Genomic DNA, 23,211 nt, shown 5'->3' with positions numbered 1-23,211 from the left:
GGCGTTGTTAACAAAAAGGTAGTCTATACGGGAGTGCATGCGGTGCGGAGCAGAGTAATATGTAAACTGTTTATCCCCCGGGTGAAGGGCGCGCCAGGAGTCAAACAGGGCATAACGTCTAGTAAGCTGCCGAAAAAGTTTAGAGTCTCTGTGGGCCCGGGTCTGTGGGTCCGACGGATTCAGGACCAGGCGGTCAAGGGCCACCGACTGGCACAAGTTGAAGTCTCCCCCAAATAGCAAGTATTCGTTGGGTGACCGGAACAACCGCGCAAGTACTCTAGAGAGAAAGTGAATCTGGTGGGTGTTGGGTGCATATAGAGTGCATAGCGTAACTGGTTGCTGCTGCCAGAGGCCCCTCAGGATGATGTAGTGCCCTCTAGGGTCAATAAATGACTCTGAGCATTTAAAGGGGGAACCTTTCCTAAAAAGTATGGCCACTCCCGCTCGCTTTCTAGGATTGAACGCGTGGAAAATCTGGGGGTACTGTCTGGACGCAAACCCAAAGGAGTCCCTTTTGTCGAAGTGCGTTTCCTGGAGAAAGACAACGTCCGCCCCAGAATGCCTTATCTCCCGCAGTGTAAGATGTCTCTTCCTATTTGAATTTAGGCCGTGGACATTGAGGGACATAATCTTAGCCATGGTCATGGGTATGTGCAAGCAAGAAGGTACTTATCTGATCCTGCCGCGAGGATATGCCGGGGTCCGCCTGGGGGAGACGCCATTCCGCAGACACAGTCCGGACAGCCGCCAGGAGCACGAGCCGAGCCACGGGAGCAAGGGAGGGGAAGAAGAAAGAGAAAGAACAAAAGGAGGAGAGAAAAGGGAAAAAGACAACATTAAATGCAATGCAATCAAAATGACATTGAGTAAAACGAGGCCCGAGTGCACCGCGCCACTCGGGGCCCAAAGGGTTCCAATAAGTCCTCCCAACCAGGGCCCCCCAAAAGGGAGAGGGTCCAGGCCCCCCGGACATAGAGAACTACAGTAACCAGTAACAACAAAGTACAATGGGGTACCAAGGGAACTTCTAGTAGGTCGGACCTACAGGGGGGGTGGGTGACCAGAAGTCTCCAACTGCACGTGCCCAATGAACAAAGCAAGTGTCAAGTGGTGGGCCCAGGGGAGGAGGGGTTACAAATGGAGCTGATGGGTGGGTCAGGGGGGGGTCAAGCAAAAGAGGAAGTCCGATACAATCAGTCATCAGCCATGACCAGATTGAGGGGGACCGCGGGGGGAGCCCCGGTCCCGAGGTCGCTTGGTCGGGGGGACCTTTTGCCAAACCGTGGGAGGGGGCGGGGGTGTAGCCACCAGGTCCCATTCTTGAAGGCTGGGGACAGGGATGTCCATAGTTTCGCAAAAGGTGTCAAGGTCTTCAGGATAGCGGAGCACCGCTGATTGACCCTGTCGGCGGGCTGTGAGGCTGAAGGGGAAACCCCAGCGGTAGACTATGTCGCGTTCCTGCAACAGGAGCAGAAGGGGTTGCAAGAATCTGCGCTTCTGCAGGGTTATCCAGGACAGGTCTGGGTAGAGCTGCAGTGGGACGTTGCCAAAGACCACCTTTCTGGCGGTGTGAGCTTTACGCATGATGTCTTCTTTCAGGGGGAAGGAGTTAACTTTACAGATGATGTCACAAGATCTGGAGGCAGGTCCCTTGGGGCGTAGGGCGCGATGCGCCCGGTCCATCTCTATTGGTTTGTCCGGGGGGTCTCCTAAAAGGTCATTGAAGAGGGTTTGCAAGGTATGGTGGAGGTCTTCAGGGCCCTCCGATTCAGGCAGGCCTCTAACACGGATGTTGTTCCTGCGTCCCCTGTTGTCCAGATATTCCAGCTGGCGCTGCATTTCTCTGAGCATTAAACGATGATCAGCACTCTGCATTTGCGTGCGATGAACTGCGATTTTGGTTTCTTGGATTTCCTCCTCCGCCATTTCCACCCTATCAGATGTTTAAAGTTGGCATGTAGAACTTGAATTTCGGCTCGGCAGGCCGACTTGACCTCCTCAATAAGCAGCTTAAAATCATCTTTAGTCGGTATGGCCTGGAGATACGTCTGCCATGGAGGGACAGCTTGGGGAAGGGGGTCAGCTCCCTGGACGGGCTGGGGAGATAACAGAAGTAAGGGGGGGTCCCGACGTGACAGCGGAGGGGCCCCAGGCTTGGGTTGCACCCAGGGAGGCGACCGAGGTCCCCGCGTGTCCGACCATTCTGGAGTGCACGGAGTGGGCGCCCGGCCATCCATGGAAGTCACAGCGGGGGATCCAACTGCTTGGGCATAGGAGGCTGCTGTGTCTATCCCCCACGAAGCAGACCTGGGCCCCGTACTACGGGAGAGTCTCTGTGGCTGGGGGGGGGGCAGATGGCAAATGAGGGGCAGGCTGGGGCTGATTGAGAGAGGGGTGCTCCATTCGTGGACTTCCCAGGGTCCAGGCTGGATTGTGCACTGACAGGGGGGGGTATTCCTCCGACATGGTGGGGGAGGCAGAGGAGTCAGGGCTCCCGAGAGTCATTTCTGTGGGAGTCATTTCTGTGGGAGTCATTTCTGTGTCCGGGGCCGTTCTGAGCAGTCTTGGTACTGCCTCTGAGCACTGCGTCAGTGGGGTCCCAGCGAGGCCCAACGGGGCCTGTCCGGAGCTATGCTGCGGGGGTGCTGTCTGAAGAGACTGGGGAGGGGGAGATGCCGGGCGCAGTGCAGGCTGAGGCCTATGCAGGCAGGGGTGTTGCAGTTGCAGGCCCCCCGGGATCCAGGCCTGGCTGGGCTCCGTCAGGGGGGGAAAGTCCTCTGATGTGGCAGGGGGGACAAGGCTCCCGAAGGTCATGCCCGGGTCCGAGGCCGTCCGGAGCAGCCTCGGGACGGCCTCCGAGCACTACGTCGGCGGGGTCCCATTGAGGCCAAGTGGGGCCTGCCCAGAGCTGTGCGGTGGCGGCGCCGCCTGGAGTGGCTGGAGCGGGGATAAACTCACGGGTCCTGGCGGTGGTGGGTTGAAGGTCCCCAGGCGGATGGCGGCTGATCCCCCGAGCCGGCAGGCGAATAGATGCTGTGGGAAGGTGGCGGCCGCATGGAGGAGTCAGGCGCCATCTTGGGCCCCCCACCTCGTGCCAGAGGCGGCGGCGAAAAGTACCCCCGGAGGGTCGCAGAGGATCCGGGAGGCGGCTGGGAGGACCCCCGGATCTTAGAGGAGCGGGTGCGCCGTGATCCACCCATTTTCGTGCGGTAGGTGTCCCCTAAACAGGCCAAAGTGCTGCGGGCTGTGAGAGAGCTAAGGGCTCACACGTCCATGCAGGGCTACGTCCGGCCACGCCCCCTGGTATGAATATTAAAGGGAACCCGAACTAAAATTCCTCCCAAATTCCATACCAAGCCCTTCAGATCTGGTATAGGTATTAAGGGAAAACCTGCGCCAATTTTTTTTATGGCGTAGAGGTCCCCCCTAAAAAAAATTCTGTAGGGGTCCCCCAAAAAGCCATACCAGACCCTTATCTGAGCATGCAACCTGGCAGACCACAGGAAAAAAGGGATTTTTAATAACAGCTTACCTGAAAAATCCTTTTCTTGTAGTACATCACGGGACACAGAGCAGCATAGCCATTACATATGGGTTATATAGTGTACCTTCAGGTGATGGACACTGGCACTCTCCGACAGGAAGTTCCCTCCCTATATAACCCCCACCCATAGTGGGAGTACCTCAGTTTTGTAGCAAGCAATATGCATCCCAAAATTCCCCATATGAGGGGTGGGAGCTCTGTGTCCCGTGATGTACTACAAGAAAAGGATTTTTCAGGTACGCTGTTATTAAAAATCCCTTTTTCTTTATCGTACATCACGGGACACAGAGCAGCATAGCCATTACATATGGGATGTCCCCAAGCAATGCTCCATGAGGGGAGGGAGACAACCAGAAAAAAACAAACAGGAGGTGCCACCGGACAGGAGGAGGTTAAATTGCGGCCTGGAGGACCGCCTGCCCAAAAGCTGAATCAGCGTTCCTCCTAACGTCCATTTGATAAAACTATGCAAATGTGTGGACAGACGATCAGGTCGCTGCCCTGCAGACCTGAGCCATAGGGACCTGGTGATACGCTGCCCAAGAGGCACTCACAGCTCTAGTGGAATGAGCCTTAACCGATAAGGGTGGACTTTTCCCCTTCAGGCCATAGGCCTGTATAATTGTCTACCTAATCCACTTAGAAATAGTGGCTTTAGACGCTGCCTGGCCCTTCTTGGGCCCTTCTGGCAGAATGAATAAGACGTCAGTCTTACGAATCTGGGCTGTAGCTTCCAAGTAAATCTTTACAGCTCTAACTACATCCAAGGAATGTAGTAACCTCTCTTCCTTAGAAGAAGGCTTTGGAAAAAATGATGGAAGAATCACATCTTGATTAAGGTGAAAATTAGACACCACCTTAGGCAGGAAGGACGGAAGCGGCCGCAAAACGACCCTGTCCTTATGCAGTAATAAATAAGGTGCCTTACATGACAAGGCTGCCAACTCCGACACTCTTCTGGCGGATGCCATGGCCACCAGAAACACTAGTTTCCTAGTCAAAAGGACCAAAGGGATCGCGGACAAGGGCTCAAAAGGCTGCCTTTGCAAGGCCGATAGAACCAAATTTAGATCCCAAGGATACAGGGGAGCTTTAATCGGTGGATTCACCCGAATGACACCTTGTAAAAAGGATTTCATTAAAGAATGGGCAGCCAAAGGTCTCTGGAAGAAGACCGACAAGGCAGACACCTGCCCCTTGATTGTGCTGACCGCCAAACCTTTTTCCACTCCCCATTGTAAAAAATCCAGGATTCTCCCAATTGAATATTTGCGGGGATCCCATTTCCTGGTCTCACACCAGGTAATATAGGCCTTCCACACCCTATAGTATATTAACCTGGAAACTGGTTTCCTTGCGCTTATAAGGGTGGAAATGACCTGCCCTGAAAGGCCTCTGTTTCTGAGAATCAGGGACTCAGCCACCAGGCCGTTAAATTTAGGGCCTGTAAGGCAGGATGGTAGAATGGCCCTTGTGAGAGGAGGTCCGGACGAAGAGGGAGGACCCAAGGCTCCTCTACCGTCATCCTTTTTATCAAGGAGTACCAAGGTCTTCGGGGCCATGCTGGGGCCACTAGAATCGCTGGCTTGCGTTCCCTTTGAATTCTGTGAAGAAGACGGGGTAGCATCCGTATTGGAGGGAAGGCATCGATTAGCGCAAACTGATGCCAAGGGCACACCAAGGCATCCGTCCCGCAGGCCAATGGATCCCTCGTTCGAGAGACAAACTTTGCTACTTTGGCATTGAATCTGGACGCCATAACGTCCACCTCCGGAGTACCCCACTTCCGGCAAATGTCCTGGAACACTTCGGGGTGGAGGGACCACTCCCCTGGGGACATCTGTTGGCGGCTGAGGAAGTCCGCCTGCCAATTGTCCACCCCGGGGATAAAGATAGCTGAGATGCAGGGGACATGGGCTTCTGCCCATGAAAAGATCCGATCTACCTCCCTCTGGGCTGCCTGACTCCTGGTGCCGCCCTGGTGGTTTATATAAGCCACGGCAGTGGCATTGTCGGATTGTACCCTTACTGGGGAGCCCTGCAGAATCTCCGTCCAGCACAAAAGAGCCAACCGAGCTGCTCGGATCTCTAAGACATTTATGGGTAGGGCTGATTCTGCCCTTGACCATTTCCCCTGTAGGGTTAAATCGTCTAGGACTGCACCCCAGCCCGATAGGCTGGCATCCGTGGTTACTATCCTCCAAGAGGGGGGACTGAATCTTCCTTTCAGAAGATTTTTTGTGACTAGCCACCAACACAGACTCTGCCTTACCGCATAGGGAAGGGAAATGGGAAGATCCAAGGCCTGGAGTTTTTTGTCCCAGGCCGTGAGAATTGCTCTCTGTAGCCTTCGAGAATGGATCTGGGCATAGGGCACTGCCTCGAAGGTGGCCACTAGCTTTCCCAACAGGCGCATGCAGAGGCGTATAGATGGCCTTGTGCTGCTTAAGACTACCTGGATTAATTCCCTTATCAAGTCTACTTTGGACTGGGGCAGGAAGATCCGTTGTCGTCTTGTATCTAAAATTAGACCTAGATACTCCAACCTTCTTGTTTGCTGTAAGGCCGATTTGTCCCGGTTTAGAACCCAACCCAGGGACTCTAGGCAGTTTACCACTAGCAACACTGCCTGATTTAAGCCGGCCGCTGAGTGGTCGACTACCAGAAGATCGTCTAAGTAGGCCCTGACCAGAATGCCCTGTTCCCTTAGGATGGCCAACACAGGGGCCAGGATTTTCGTAAAAACCCGAGGGGCCGTGGCTAGTCCGAACGGAAGGGCCACGAACTGATAATGCCGATAGTTTAGGGCAAAACGCAGAAACCTGTAATGGCCTGGGAAAATCGGAACGTGCAGGTACGCGTCCTTTATATCGATGGAGGCCAAGAACTCCCTTCCTTGAAGGGCGGCCACCACCGAGCGAATGGACTCCATTCGAAAGGACCGGACTCTTAAAAAGCGGTTTAATGACTTTAGGTCCAGTATAGGCCTGACGTCGCCGTTTGGCTTTGGGACAATGAAGAGGTATGAGTAAAACCCTTGTCCTTGCTCCCCTGCTGGTACTTCCATAATCACTCCTTGAGATAGGAGTCGCTCTAGGGCGGACAGAAGTAATGCCTGCTTTTGAGGGTCGCCTGGAAGTCTTGACGCTTGAAAGTGAGGAGGGGGGAACTCCCGAAACTCCAGCTTGTACCGCTGAGTCACTGAGGACAGAACCCATTGGTCGGTAACTTTGGCCCCCCACAACTCCGAGAAGAACCGGAGTCTTCCCCCCACCCAAGAGAGTGGGGGCGCCCCTTCACAAGGCTGCCTTAGGGGCAGCCTTAGCCGGCTTACGGTTCCATGGTCTTTTGTTCCCTGCAGCTTGACCCTGTGGCCTGTTTGCAGCTGCGCGTCCAGGAGGCCGTCGATACTGCCTAGAGAATGAGGGCCCTGGGACTGGAGAGGTTGGACGCTTAAAAGAGGGACCCCGGAAACTTTTCTTAACCGGCAAGAGGGTGCTCTACCACTAGAGATCTTTTGTATATATTTGTCAAGATCTTCTCCAAACAATCTTTCTCCCTGAAAGGAGAATCCAGTAAGGAGTTTCTTGCAGGGGGTTTCTGCAGACCAGTTTTTCAACCAAAGCAATCTCCTCATATGAACCAAAAATAGGGATAAGCGAGAAGCTTGTTGGATCGAATCCTTGATTGCGTCTACCGCGAAACATAAGGCCCTAGGTAGGTCAGCCAGATCCTGAGCTTGTTGGGCTGGGAGGTCCTTTAGGGCCTGCTTTGCTTGGTCTTTTAAGGCCTGGCAGACGCCAATGGCGGCTACAGCCGGCTGGACCACTGCCCCCGCTGTGGCAAAGGATGCCTTCAATAAGGTCTCAAGCCTTTTATCCACAGGGTCTTTAAACATGTGGATATTGTCTACTGGACACGTTAAAGACTTATTGACACATGAGATGGCTGCGTCCACAGTAGGGACAGACCATTTCTTTGAAAACTCTTCCTCTAAGGGGTACATGACTGCGAACCTTTTGGGAGGCAGAAAAATCCTGTCCGGCTTAGCCCAGTCCTGAAAAATCAGGTCCTTTAACAAAGGATGTACCGGGAATACCAAATTGGCTTGGGGCGTTTTCAGGGAGCCCAATGAGGATACCGCGGAGGCCAGAGGCTGAGGCACAGGTATCTTAAAAGCCAACCGCACCATATCCGTTAGGGACTGAACCCACAGTCTTTCTGCGTGAGAAGCTGAAAAAGGTTCCTCTATTGTAGAATCCTCAGAACCTAAATGGTCAAGGTGATCCTGAGTCTGGTCTCCTTGATCTTCCAATTCGTCAGCGGAGAGGATATCCTCCTCCAGAGACTCAGACCTGGGAGACGGGGATCTAACCCGCTTCTTCCCTGCCAAAGATGCCGTAATTAGAGCGGCCATCCTTCTTTCCAATCCACCCAAAGTGGAGGCCAACATCTCTTCCGTCACATAGGAAGGAGCTGGTTGAGTAGGGCCAGCCGTAGCACCTAGCAACCCTGATGGCTCACCTAGGACAACAACTTCCGGGCATTCCGGAGTAGTAGGGGCTGCTGGATTTTGGATATCCTCAGAGCCTGATGGAGAACCCTTTGGTTTTTTAACCGTCTTAGCGTTTTTAGCGCTACCTGCACCCTTAGGAGCCATAATATACAAATTCTGAGGCACTCCGCTAGTATACAACTGACTGTAATAGCTGGAGAAAATACACATATAATCAAATAAATGTGAACAATAGGATAGGGTAATGTTAGAGGGACTCCAAACCTCCCATAACCTATAAAAAAGGAAAATCAATACTGAGCCCCAAGGGCTTCAACTACCAGTCTGGTATTGACCCCCTAATGCTGGGCTAGGTGAGCACCCCTAAGTGTTCAAAGGCGCTGCTTAGTACACAGGCTTTGAATGCAAACTTTTAAGCCAGAGGCTCCTTTAGTAAGGTGTACTTCCAACAACTGCCACCGGGTGTCACTGTGCCAGAAAGCTCTGTCAAACCTTCCTATGCTGTAGCCAGCATCGCTGCTCCGTGTCCCTTCACAGACTGAACAGCCCTCCAGGATTTATCCTCCCTGTGTGCAGTGAGGAGGAGCCGTCCGGCGTCAACCGCCCCCTCCCCGCGGCGTCGTCGCGTGCGCGCAAGCGCGCGCACCGATAAGTAAAGCACGCGCACGCGCGCGCACCGAACGCCGTCAGTGAAAGCAGGAAGCCATGTGGAGAGGAGCATCAGGACCTGAAACGCTGGAGCAGCAGACACAGGTAAAAGGAAGCTTTCAACTGTCTCCCTAATGGCATGGTTCCCTCTCTGTGGAACACCCTGCCCAAAAAAAGGCCCTCCTTGTGACAGAAGCAGCAGCAGCCTACTAGCCCAGCCAGGGAAACTATACCTGGGTGCTTTGAGCCATCCCGTTTGAAAACTTTGTGGTTCTCCTTTGCCCATGCACAGAGGCATAAATAGGCTGCCCAAGAATCCCCTGTAGGAAGCCTACTGACAAACCAAGTTCCGTAGGCCCCCTGCTTACCTTTCCACGCCACAGGGTATTGCTCTGCAAGAGGCCCAATCTTCCCCCTTCACCGTGGGTATGGTCATAGACCTTCAGGGACCGGGGTCTTAAAAGAACACCACACACCTGGACCTATACAGCACCACTGGCAACAGGTATTCTCTAGGTATAGAAACCAGACCTGGAACCCAGGGTCCAGCCCTCCAAGGAGAGGCATTATAGGCAAAACCCCATCCACGAATTGGGGCCCGGGTACCGTCCACTTTGGCTATGAAGCACCTTGGACGGATCCGGTCAGCTGGCCCTGGTCCCAAGGACTACTACAGGCACAGCCTCAACGTGCACCAACACCTAAGACACTGGCGAAAAAACTGAGGTACTCCCACTAAGGGTGGGGGTTATATCGGGAGGGAACTTCCTGTCGGAGAGTGCCAGTGTCCATCACCTGAAGGTACACTATATAACCCATATGTAATGGCTATGCTGCTCTGTGTCCCGTGATGTACGATAAAGAAATAGGGGGATGAGAGAGCACCCACCCCTCCTGAACTGTACCAGGCCCATTTTCATCAACATGGGGAGGATGCTTTGGGGTCTGGACCCCAAAGCACCATGTCCCCATGTCGATGGGGACAAGGGCCTCATTTCCACAACCCTTGCATGGTGATTGTGGGGGTCTGCAGTGGGGGGCTTTTCGGAATCTGGAAGCCCCCTTTAACAAGGGGGCCTCCAGATCCTGCCCCCCCTATTTGAATTGAAAACGGGGTACATTGTACCCCTACCATTTCACACAAAAGGGTCAATCAAATGGAAAAAAAAAAAGAGCGAGCTTGGGACAAGTCCTTTATTAAAAAAGAACAAAAAGTCCAGCGATGTACATCTATCTCGCTCCGGCGACGATACAAAAAAAAGCTGCTACTGATGTGCCTCCATAGGAGACTCCCATCGAGTGACACTACTCCCGCCATGGCAGCTCTTATATAGCTGAGGGCGGGGTCACCTGTTGATGTACATAGGTGACCCCATCCCCTCTGATGCCACAAGGGTTTCCTGCGGTTTCCCTGTTTGTTCTTAAGTTGAATCTGCTTGTAATTTGGAACAGGTACATTTTGTAAGTGTAGCTCCAGCCAAAAAATAAATTTTTAAGCTTTTTAGATAACATAGGGAAGGGTTATCATGACCCCTGTAACATTTGTTTTGCTGTCTGTGCACCTGTTCAGAAGATTTCACCTCACTTTCTGTCCCAATGACAATTGGATTTAGAAAATTTGGGTTTTTAGGGAAACAAGGATTGGTGATAAAACATCAGTGGAGACACCTTTTTCCCAAATTAACTCTTAGGCCCCGTACTCACGACCAAACATGTCTGCTGAAACTGGTCCGCAGGCCAGTTTCAGCAGACATGTTTGGTCGTGTGTGGGCGCGAGCGGGCCGAATTCCAGCAAACATTTGCCCGCCGGGCCTTTTCCCAGCGGACAAATATTCCTGGACTTGTTTTAAAACAGTCCGCTGGAATCCTGCCCGCTCGGACATGTACGGTCGTCAGTACAGACCTACCGTACATGTCCAGGCGCCCGCCGTCCCTCGCATGCGTCGAATGACTTCGACGCATGCGTGGAAGCATTTTAAAGGCGGGCCGCCCACGTCGCTGCGTCATTGTCGCGGCGACACCGCGTCATCGACGCGGCGACACCGCGGACACGCCCCGCGTATTGTTTACGCGCGGACTTCTGTACGATGGTGTGTACAACCATCGTACAGAAGCCCTCTGGCAGACATGTATGGTGAAAACGGTCCGATGGACCGCTTTCACCATACATGTTTGTTCGTGTGTACCCGGCCTTAGGCCGCGTACACACGGGCAAACATGTACGATGAAACCGGTCCGCCGGACCGGTTTCACCGTACATGTCTGCCCGGGGATTTCTGTACGATGGCTGTACTAACCATCGTACAGAAATCCGCGCGTAAACAATACGCGGGGCGTGTCCGCGCCGTCGCCGCGACGATGACGCGGCGACGTGGGCGGCCCTGCCAGTTAAATGCTTCGACGCATGCGAGGGATGACGGGCACTCGGACATGTACGGTAGGTCTGTACAGACGACCGAACATGTCCGAGCGGGCAGGATTCCAGCGGACTGTTTTAAAACAAGTCCAGGAATATTTGCCCGCTGGGAAAAGGCCCGGCAGGCAAATGTTTGCTGCAATCCTCCACGCTCGGGCCTACACACGACCAAACATGTCTGCTGAAACTGGTCCGCGGACCAGTTTCAGCAGACATGTTCGGTCGTCTGTATGGCCCATTAGAGGAGAGAATTTCCCTTCCTAGGGGTAGATTTCCTCTCACTTCCTGTTGTCTCCCTCCCTTGGTAAGTAGGAGTTGTTTGTAAGTCGGATGTTTGAAAGTAGGGGACCGCCTGTATATATTATACGGCCTGTCCTATGTACTCTTCAGAAATTTGGGCCTTAGAAGGTGGTGGTGCCACAACACTGTAAGCCCTCACAGTTACTCTTAGTGGGCGCTGGAACGGTCCCTGCTGTGAAATATTATATCAAGAATTGTAATTACATGCCCCTGTTGAACAGGGGTAGAAAAAATGGGCCTTTGGTGGTGATGGTGGTGCCACAACACTGTAAGCCCTCACAGTTACTCTTGGTGGGCGCAGGAATGGGCCTTGCAGTGAAATATTAGTGTAAACATTTTAATTACACATCCCTGTTAAATAGGGGAAGAAAAATTGAGATTTAGGCACTGGTGCTGGTGCAACAACACTATAACCCCTCACAGATACTCTAGTTGAGCGCAGGAACGAGCCCAGCTGCAAAATATTACAGCAACAATTGTAATTACACACACCTGTTAAACAGGGGCAGAAACATTGGGCCTTAGCCACTGGTGGTGGTACCCAGAACCAAACATTTTCTTAAAAGTTGTCAACATGAACATTGAGGAGGAATAGGATAGTCACTCAGCATCAGCATAAGCAGTCTTCAAGGGATCTCACATTCATAAAAAAATAATTGGTTACATCAGCATCAGGTGCTTGGTAGCTGGTGATCCAAGACTGATTCATTTTTATGAAGGTAAGCCAATCAACCGAGTCTGTGGACAGGTGCACTCTGATCGGTTACAAAGTCTCCAGCAGCACTGAATGTGCATTCTGAAAGAACACTGGATGCAGGACAGGCCAATAGCTCAAATGCATACTGTGCAACTCTGGCCAGTGATCCATCCTTGAGACCCAGTAACCCAGTGGATTTTCGGTTGGAAAGGTCTCCAAGTCTGATCTTACCCCAAGGTATTCCTGCACCATGTAAATCAAACGCTGGCGATGGTTGCTGGAACTGATCAGACCTTGGGGCTGCAGACTAAAAGATTGTCTAAATGCATTGGTCAGACGGCTACCTTCTCCACCATTCCTTCTGTGACTGACCGAAGCCTCAGCAACACTTTGTCCAGGACCAGGAAATGGAAACCTCCCAGGCTCTGGAAACGCATTGCACAAACTTTTCTGCAAGGTCTCCCGAAGATGTTTCATCCTCTACTCCCTCTGCAACGGCTGGATAAGTTCAGCAACCTTACCCTTGTAACGTGGATCAAGAAGGGTTGCCAGCCAATAATGATCCCTCTCCTTGATCACATGAATCTGAGGGTCCTTTTCCAGGCTTTGCAGTATCAGGGAGGCAATGCAGCGTAGGTTTACTGAGGCATTCGGTCTGGAGTCCTCTGGGTCACTATGGACGACATGATCCGCAGCCACCTCCTCCCAGCCAGTACAAGTCCATGGGTTTCTGGGGACTTAAAATGATCCCTTGAAGACTGCTGCTGATGCTGAGTACTAGGCTCCACCTCCATGCTTACACAATCCTCATCCTCCTCCTCCTCTTTCTGTGAGATCAACGGGCACGCAGGTATACTGTCTGGATAAAGTGGGCCTTGAGAGGCAAGGAAGTCCTCCTCTTTCTCCCTCTGTTCTGCCTTAAGTGCCCTGTCCATTATTCCATGCAGCGTGTGCTCCAACAAGTAGACAAGAGGGGCAGTATCACTGATGCATGCACTGTCACTGCTCACCATCCTCGTAGCCTCCTCAAATGGTGACAGGACAGTACATGAGCCACTGGCATGGCAAAAAAAGCCAAGCTCCCCTGATCCTGTCCTGGTGCCATACTAGCACAGGTACTCATTAATGGCCCTCTGTTCCATGTGCAGCTGCTGCAGCATTGCCAATGTTGAGTTCCACCTGGTGGGGATGTCACAGATGAGGCGGTTCTTGGGCAGGTTGCATTCCTTTTGGAGGTCAGCCAGCCGAGCATTGGCATTACATGAAATGCCCACAGACTAGACTGGCCTGCCTCAGGAGATCCTGTAATCCTGGGTACCTGAACAAGAACCGCTGCACCACTAAACTAAGGATGTGAGCCAAACAGGGCAAATGAGTCAAGTGTCCCTGTCGGAGGGCAGAGAGGAGGTTGGTGCCATTGTCGCAAACCACCATTCCTGGCTGAAGCTGGCATGGCGTCAACCACCTCTGAGCCTGCCCCTGCAGAGCTGACAGAATCTCTGCCCCAGTGTGGCTCCTGTCCCCTAAGCAGACCAACTTAAGCACTGCATGGCATCCTTTTGCCTGAGTGTTTGCGTAGCCCCTTGAATGCCAACGGAGCACCACTGGTTCATAGGACAAATCTGTACAGGAAGTGGCCACAGAGGAAGAAGAGGAGAGGTCAAGAAGAGAGGTATGGCATAATCACCACTACCAGCATTTTGGAGGCATGGTGGTGGAACAAGCTCAAACAATACTGCACCCTGTCCTGTCTATGCCTGCTGGACCATGAGTCAGCTGTAATATGCACCTTACCACTGACCGCCCTGTCCAATGAGGCCAAGACATTGCCTTCCACATGACAGTAGAGAGCCGGAATCGCCTTCCGTAAAAAAAAAAGTGGCATTTGGGAACCTGCCACTGAGGTACCGCACATTCCACAAATTCACGAAAGGGGGCAGAGTATACCAGTGGAAAAGTTAGCAATTGGAGTGCTAGAAATATAGCCAAGCTTGCATTCAGTCGCTGGGCATGTGGATGGCTGGGACCAAATTTCTTGCGACGGTTTAGCAACTGGGGTAGGGAAATTTGCCTGCTACAATCTTGGATATTGGTGCAGCGATAGCATATTGCCCACAAGTACTTGGCACACCTAATTCTACACCTTCATTCCTCTCAGTGCAGGTTTCTGAGAGGACTGAAGGTATAGTGGGGTTGGAGATCCCAGCTAATGAGGAGCAAGGAGAGGTCTTCCTTGTTCTTTGGTGTGGGTCTTTTAAGAACTGTTGCCAATGCAACGGCATGGGAGCTCAACATATGTCTGGTCAAGCATGTGGTGCCCAAGCGGCTGCTGTTTTGGCCATGCTTGATACACTTCAGACATATGTTGCAAACAGCAATGGTGTGATCTGCTGCATGTTTTAAAAAAGGACCACACCAAAGAACTTTTGGAAAAATGTGCAGTGCCCTGCAAATGCAGAGCTCTGCGGTGTGATGCAGTCAGTTGGCTGCCCTTAAGCTGGCCCCTGGAGGGCATCCTGCCTCGTTGGAGATGTGCCTCCTCCTCCTCTCAGGCACCCACATAAAGTCAGTGACCTCATCATCCCCTCTCTCCTCATCATTGGAGCAAACTTGGCAGTATGCTGCAGCTGGGGGAACATGACTGTCAGTTTTGTGTCCTTCTTGGGCACCCCCTCTCTCTGGGTTCACGTTATTGCCTTCCTCAACCTGGGTACCATCATTGGAGCCTTCAAAATGCTGCACATCCTCTTGCAGCATGTACCCAACACAACAACAGTTCGGGGGACTCCTCCATGCATGATGTTGGGGCTAGGGAAGGAGTAACTGATGACATTGAGCCGATGGAATAGGTCACTTTTGCAGCTGAATTAGCAGCCAAAGTACTCTAAACCTGTGTGACAGAGGATGAGGAGGATGAGTACAGCTTTGTGATCCACTCTACCAACTCTTCTGCATGTTGTGGCTCAACATGGCCAGCTGTCGAAAAAAAGGACAAGCGTGCCCCACGGTCATGTGCTGAGGATGCACCGTGTCCACACCCAGCATTGTTGGCTGTAAACACAGAGCCAGCTTGCCCTCTTTTAGTGGCCTGTGAGCGTCTGCCTGTCCTTGGTGGCCTTTCAGACATACTGTAAAATTGGATTAGCATAACACTGCCTGAAGTTTACTAGAACAATTACACCAGGAATGGCCTGCAGTCAGATATAGGCTTGACTAGACTGGAATGCAGTGGACATATATGTAGGAGACAGTATATATATTTTATGCACTGCAGATCACTGAATCACCTGCTTGCCTGAAAGTGTATTTCAATACGTACACCAGGAATGGCCTGCAGTCAGATCTAGCTACATAGTATACAGTGTATATATTATATATACACATACATACAAGCCGGGATGTATATATATATATATATATATATATATATATATATATATATATATATAATGTACACACTAAAATGCACTGCAGCTAAATGAATCAACTGCCTGCCTGAAGTATATTAGAAACAGTACACCAGGAACGGTTCTGCAGTGAGACCTAGCTAAACTGGATACAGTGTATATATACTGTATATACAAAGCCTGGATGTGTGTGTGTGTATATATATATATATATACTATATATATATACTAAATACACTGCAGCTAACTGAATCAACTGCCTGCTCAAAGTAAAGTAAATGACACACTCTCTTTCCGCCTGCAACACACACTACACAAGGCCGACGTGCAGACGGCCTTATATAGTGTGGACTTAAACCCCTGAGCCATAATTGGCCAAAGGCACCCTGCCTCTGGCCAATTATCCCTCTCTGTGCTAACGGCGCTGTGATTGGCCAAAGCATGCGGGTCATAGTGCATGCTTGGCCAATCATCAGCCAGCAATGCCCTGCGATGACGCAGTGCATTATGGTGCGTGACACGCCACGCAAATTTTGCGTGAACGCCCCATAATGTTCGAATTTCGTCAAACAATCGAACAGCCGATGTTTGAGTCAAACTTATGTTCAACTCGAACAGAAAGCTCATCCCTAATTATTTTGGCGTAATTAGTGCCAATCATTATTTGGGGATAATTAGTGCCAATTATTTTTTGGGATAATTAGTGCCAATCAATATTTTGGGATAATTAGTAACAATCATTTTTTTGGGATAATTAGTGGCAGTCATTATTTTGGGATAATTGTCACTCATTATTTTGGAATGATTGGTGTCAATCATTATTTTACCAAATTGTTGTCTGAAAACACAAAGTCCTCTTACCTGTCTGTGTGATCTCATCCAGAACGGCCAATAAATTAGGATGATGATGATCTTTCTGTAGCGCACAGAGACATTCCCAGAGTCCAATCACAGCTTCTCTTCCCCGATCCTGAATATCTTGTAACAAGGTGTGAGAGAAGGAAGACGGGTCTTTTTCCATTGATAGGTATTCCTGGAAAATATATAGGATTATTGTTTCATATCTGCTATTAAATTGTAACTTCATTTCTTTTGTATAAATACATAAAATGCTTCTGGGTGCTTTCAGAAAATAACATCTTATTACAAGGAAGTTATCCTGGGTACCGCTGACACATGCCTGAACTCTTTCTGGCCTTTGTGTGCTTTTGCATTTCTCCAATTACATTTGGACGTAATAGGACACTACCAGAGCTGTAGACAATAGAGACAATAGATCTGATTTATACCATTCACTACAGGGGGTGAAAATGGGATTAAAACGTATATTTCATAACATCCCACCCGGCCAATAGTAAAATGATGGCCACAGCGGGGATCAGCTGTCCTGACTGGGTGTCATAAGATGTTCAGCAGGATGAGCCGCTCGTGTGCACCCCTGTGGGCGTGCAGTGTGGCGATCTGCGATGCGGTGTGTCGGTTCTACACACTGCTTCTCCGATCTAGGTAAAGAGCCTATGATGTAGGCTCTTTACCATGTGATCAGTTGTGTCCAATCACAGCTGATCACATGGTAACCAGGAAGTGCCGTTTATTAGCTTTCCTCTATTCTGACAGGTGTGAGAGTAGAGATGAGCCAATCAGTGGCTCTCCTGACAAGGGGGGGGGGTTGCAATGATAACCAGCGCATTGTTTATCAGTGCAGACCCATCAGAAATGTCCACCTATTCCCACCGGTGATGCCCATCAGTGGCCCACCAGTAATGCCAATCAGTGCCTGTGACGAGATCCTTCCTCGCCCAGGTCCTGCTCTCCCGACACTCCCCTGCTACCAGTGAGTCAGCTTGCAGATTGCAGCGTCTGATGGTCCAGTCATCCAAGGTTCCGGGGTCCGAACTACAGCTATGTGCCATTCAGACCCATTAAGAACAAACACCAGGCAGGCTGTATGTAAGTTCAAGCAGGACTCTTTATTTCAAGTACACAGCACACTTTTATACAGAATTTTGGAACATCCCACTCCCAACAACCGCTTTCCTATTGGTCAATTGTAAAGTATATCCAGTCTTCACTCAGGTCCCCCTTGACCATGCAAATGAGGACTTGAAATTGTCAACAGGGATTGGTCCAATAGCTTGGATAGAAAGACTTGTGTATTGAGACAGAAGCCCCAGGGGGTAATCAATGTACACAATAACCTGGTTCCAGCTAGACGGCCTGACTCCGACACCCGCTCTTAACCTGCAGAACACAATAAAAGGTATTTCGCAAGCTGGTTCCACTTAGCATTTCAAAAGCCTTGCATTGAATGTCCCTCTCCTGTGTAACATATGTCAAGTAGAAACACTTTAATATCTCAAGGTCCATGACATTACTTCCCCTGGGAACCAGTCCAACAGCCGCAGTGGGACCCAAACGGGTCAACTCGAGGATGTTGGAAAAGTAGTCTTAAAGTTCCAGGACTGTGCTGGGATGACCCATCTGCCTTCCTGTTTTGAGGTCCTGGCCCATAATCGGACGGCAAGAGGCTCACATTCAGTCCTCTCCAAAAGCCCCTGTCCCGGCTAGGTCTGTCACACATCTCCCCCTTTGGCAGGAGACTAACACTGGGAGAGACCCCAATTTCGGTACCCACCCAGTACCCCAGATACCTTGTCCCAAAGAGAGCATTACTCACCCAGCCAATCTCTGCCTCTCTCAGAGAACACGCCTGCCGCTGGGGAGAGGCCTGGACTGGCCCTTCTCCCTGGAGTCCTTTCAGCCGCTGGAGAGAAGGCAGGGTGGCTGGGCTCAGTTCATCATGCCATTGGGAATCTGGGCCAACTGGCCACCATTCCTGGGGTATACCAGTGGAGACTGCAGTCCCATCCACTGATGCTAGGTAAAAATCCCCCGGTGCTTGCAAAGCAAAGCCGACATCCTCCTGTCTCAGTGCCGCACCATTTTCTGGGGTTGTGTCTGTGGAGATCGGAGTCCCATCCACTACCACAGGAACCCCCTCTTCTGTTAGTTGAGAGCAGAGGCCCGGGGCACTCTGCTCTGTTGCCAGCTCTTCCGCTGGGTTGCTGTGAGTGGGGACCACAGTCCCATCCACCGATATCCGCTCAAGCTGTAGTTGTGTGCAGCAGCCAGTAGCATCCTGCCCTGCTGCCAGTGATTCAGCTGGGAGTAACAGCTTTACTACCTCAGCTTGTTGCTGGGGAGGGGGGCCAACCGCCCCGGCTCCCTGGAACTCCACAGTTGGTCCCAGTGCTGGGCAGAGATGGCTAGCATTCTGCCCTGTTGCCAGCACTTCTGCTGGGGGTGCATAATCCATAACATCCTCTGAACAGTCCATACATTCTGTAATCTGTGGCTGGGGAGTGATTGCCATCTTCTCACCCTGAGCCTCCGGAACTGCCACGGGGGTGGGGCAGAGGTCTTGATCCCTCTGTCCTGTGACCAGCGCTTCAGCTGGGGAAGTTCCTTGTAACTCCACAAATACTGCCCTTGGTGCTGGGCAGAGCACAGTGAAGTTTGGCCCTGATACCAGCTCTTCTGCTGGAGGCTCCCCAGGTTGTTCTTCCTCAGCAGAAAAGTCTATCAAATCCCCTGTCTCTACAACTGGTGTCTGGGGATAGAGGTTCACCATCTCCTGTCCATGGAACCCAGAAGATGCTATGGGTACTGAGCAGAGGTTAGCAGAGCTCGGCCGTGCGGTCAGCACTTCAGCTTTGGGAATGGCAAGCTCCCGATTTTCCACTGCTGATTCATCAGCCAGGATTTCATCACTGTCAGCTGATATTTCCTCATAGTCCCAGGTAAAGGGAACCTCACCCTGCTGCTGAGCGGAGTCTAGCAGCTGTTTGTAGGTGATTTCCAGTTCCCATTCTTGAGCGGCCAGGAATTCCAAATCTTCCTGTAACCAGTGCACTTCCGGGACATTCAGTCTTCGCTCTCTGTGCTCCATTATTTCCTCCCAACGCCACTCCCGATCGCTCCCAAAGTTGGGATCCCTGGACATCCTCCAATACAACAATCCCAGGCCATCATAGTCAAAGCCTTCCGTGGGGCTGTCATCCGCTGACCACGGGCACTCTTGGACTACATACCACCGGAGGGCTCTGTAGCTCTCGTCCAACCGCATCTCTTCCCGGATCAGCCTGCTTAACTCTGCTGTCCACTCCTGCTTTGGTTGTTCCCCCAATAACAGCATCCGTACTTCATACTGTGACCAGTACCTTACATGGATGGAGGGGAGAGCTTTTCCCTGGTGTCGCTGCTCACGGGCTAGCGCTTCTTTCCAGAGTTCGCAGCGGATCGAATCAGACCATCCAAGGAGGACCTCCTCTGATACTGGTCCTCTGCGCTGTATCTGCTTCTCTCGCAACCTCCTGCTGAATTCCTCTTCCATGGTTACTGGTATCTGTACCTCTCCTCTTCTTTCCTTTGGTGCTGCTTCTTTAGGCGTTGTCACCGATCGCCGTATTTCTGCAATTCTCAGCTCCTGTTGCCGCTCTCGTTCTCTCTGTTGTCGCTCTCGTTCTCTCTCATCCTGCCGCTGGAGGTCTCTAATGGTATTCTGTATGGCGGTCTCTGATGGGTTCGCACCATATAATGCCAACCGCTGTTGAACTCGCTGCTGGAACAAGTCTTCAACTGACCGGGGTCCTGCATCACCATCCCTCTGATCCATCTCGGCTAGCGCAATGATCAGGGTGGCCTTGTTCTTCCCACCGGTCCCTCCACGGCTCTCAAGCAAGTCTTTTAGCATGGTTCTCCTGCAGGCTGCATAGCTGGTCATTCATGGTGGTGGTTTGGAGTTGTCCCAGTAACTGGAGAGCAAATCCCACCGCTGCCAACCAATGTGACGAGATCCTTCCTCGCCCAGGTCCTGCTCTCCCGACACTCCCCTGCTACCAGTGAGTCAGCTTGCAGATTGCAGCGTCTGATGGTCCAGTCATCCAAGGTTCCGGGGTCCGAACTACAGCTATGTGCCATTCAGACCCATTAAGAACAAACACCAGGCAGGCTGTATGTAAGTTCAAGCAGGACTCTTTATTTCAAGTACACAGCACACTTTTATACAGAATTTTGGAACATCCCACTCCCAACAACCGCTTTCCTATTGGTCAATTGTAAAGTATATCCAGTCTTCACTCAGGTCCCCCTTGACCATGCAAATGAGGACTTGAAATTGTCAACAGGGATTGGTCCAATAGCTTGGATAGAAAGACTTGTGTATTGAGACAGAAGCCCCAGGGGGTAATCAATGTACACAATAACCTGGTTCCAGCTAGACGGCCTGACTCCGACACCCGCTCTTAACCTGCAGAACACAATAAAAGGTATTTCGCAAGCTGGTTCCACTTAGCATTTCAAAAGCCTTGCATTGAATGTCCCTCTCCTGTGTAACATATGTCAAGTAGAAACACTTTAATATCTCAAGGTCCATGACAGTGCCCATAATGGATAATGGATGTCAAACAGTGCCCATAAGGGATGTCAATCAGTGCCTGTGATAGACTCACCTGGGACAGAGGCTTTCGGAGTAGAATAAATGCTAGCCTCGCGCCTACTGACTATGGGCCCTGGCATTTGAAGGAGCTAGAAGCATGGGTGAGTCTGTAACAGTGCCCATCAGTAATGCCAGGCAGTGCCTCCTCATCAGTGCTGCCTATCAGTTCCATCGATCAGTGTCACCAAACAGTGCCACCCATCAGTGCCCATCATTGCTGCCCATCGGTGCACATAAGTGCCACCTATCAGAGCCCATCAGTGCTGCATATTAGTGTCTCCTCATCAGTGAAGGAGAAGAATTACCTATTTACAACATTTTATAACAAAAACAAAGAAAAAGGTTTTTCCTTTTTCAAAATTTTTGGTATTTTTTTTTTATTTGTAGTGTAAAAAATAAAAAAGCCAGTGGTGATAAAATACCACCAAAAGAAAGCTCTATGGGTGTAAAAAAAAAGGATAAAAATGTTGTATGGTTAGTGTTGAATGACAGTGCAATAGTCATTCAAAGTGTGACTGCGCTAAAAGCTGATAATTGGCCCGGTCAGGAAAGGGGTGAAGGTGCCCGGTAATAAAGTGGTTAGAGAATGCCATCTCAACGTTTCATATTCCTGGTATGTGCCTGCTGTACCATGTAAGTGTGTTAAAAAGTATCCCATTCTTGTCATTGCTTTCTTTGTGTGGAATACCTGGGGATCCTGCCAGTCCCCATGTCTTCCTATTTCAGACTGACCACTCTAGGCATTAGATTATTAATATATATGTGTATGTATTTTATATATTGTGTTATATGTAGGCATTCCAGAACAAATCCATTTTACACATCAAAAGGGTAATAATGTTGTGCAGGGCCACATTGATATCTGTTAATCTAATTACGCATTTTGAAGGGGACTTGTTGATCAAAGGGGATAGTGGCCAAACAAGATTTACTCCACATATCAAAGGGGACAGATAGTGACTCTGTGCCATGTCAATGTTAATGTGCAAGAATGCAAATTAGAGCATTTTATGACGGCAGCTATTTCTGGCTAGGGGTCATTATCTGTCACTCGGAAAGACAGAAACAGATCAAAGACCTAATGAAACGGCCAATCAAATTGCTCAGCCCTTCCGCGTATAGGGGATATAACCTGGCGTTCAGTCTAGTCTTTCTCCATGAATATGAAGGCACAGGCCTAGGAAAAATGAGACTCTGAAAGCTACTATTCTTTGTCATATTTACTCTGTTGGATTTTGTCATGTGTTGCAAGTATCTTATGGACTTTGTTCTGTGTTGGAAGTCAATAAAGTGCATCTCTCTGGAAGAATCGGGTTGCTGCGGGAAATTACTCACATCATCATCATAATACCTAAATAATAATTATCTACCCACTAAATGATATCACTACAATTACATGGTAAAGTCTGCACTGATTATATTTTTGGAACATTCCTCGTCATACCACTGGATGGAGCCAGGTTCCTTGTATAGTCTGTATTACTCCGTGCTCGTGGGAGAGGTAAGGAAACTCCATTATGACCTGCCATTTGTATGCAGGCTCCCTGTATATCATGAAGGAGCAGTGGAAGTGTGCATTACCTGTTGGAGCCACAGGAATGACTGGAGAATGAGCTGCAACATTAGTGCTGATCACATTCACCTTTCATCTCTAATCAGTGAGATTGCAGTTGGTATAAGTGATCACTGAGGAAACTGAGGGTTATATTGTAACTACTCCATTCCTTCCTATTCACACATGACTGACTATGCTGTCCTGCATACTGGGAACATAACATCACACACCACTGGAGGGTTCCATAGTCCCAATATTGTTTCCTACTTTCTTGTCATTACACCTTACTTTGTTCCTTTTGCTCCATGATCCTACTGAATGGAGTGTCCAGAGGAGCTGCAGAACCACCAATGGAGCTGCCAAACTTTTTTTTTCCTTCTGATGGACCTCATCGTTTTTTTTTTTTGGTTTTTGGGACTAAGCTATAAACCGGAGGTTTTCTTTTTAGTTTTTTTAGTTGGGTATCTGGTATAAAAGCAGGGTGGGGGCAATTTTGTTTGTCACAGTTCTCCAATGTGCCTTAGCTTTTGATACCATTCCACAATGGATTGGCTCCATTTTTTTTGTGGTCACTACAAAGCCATAAAATTATCAGCACAGCCCCCCCGAGGATGCCCACACTGGACCACCA

At 50.4% G+C, this 23,211-nt stretch overlaps 1 protein-coding gene across 5 annotated transcripts in view; it reads right to left on the bottom strand.

Annotated features, from left to right (window-relative positions):
• LOC120933758 (NACHT, LRR and PYD domains-containing protein 3-like) overlaps positions 1-23,211 on the bottom strand; it is a 534,782-nt gene that overhangs the window by 474,987 nt on the left and 36,584 nt on the right. For all 5 annotated transcript variants that reach the window (XM_040347135.1, XM_040347137.1, XM_040347138.1 and 2 more), the window contains exon 4: positions 16,390-16,561. In XM_040347135.1, coding sequence (XP_040203069.1) covers positions 16,390-16,561 — 172 coding nt within the window. The remainder of the gene's footprint in view (positions 1-16,389; positions 16,562-23,211) is intronic.

The sequence above is a fragment of the Rana temporaria genome, chromosome 3, assembly GCF_905171775.1.
Source record: "Rana temporaria chromosome 3, aRanTem1.1, whole genome shotgun sequence".
Lineage (NCBI taxonomy): Eukaryota > Metazoa > Chordata > Amphibia > Anura > Ranidae > Rana > Rana temporaria.
The sequence above is the reverse complement of the archived record's forward strand: the minus strand, read 5'-3'. Positions and strand labels throughout refer to the sequence as shown.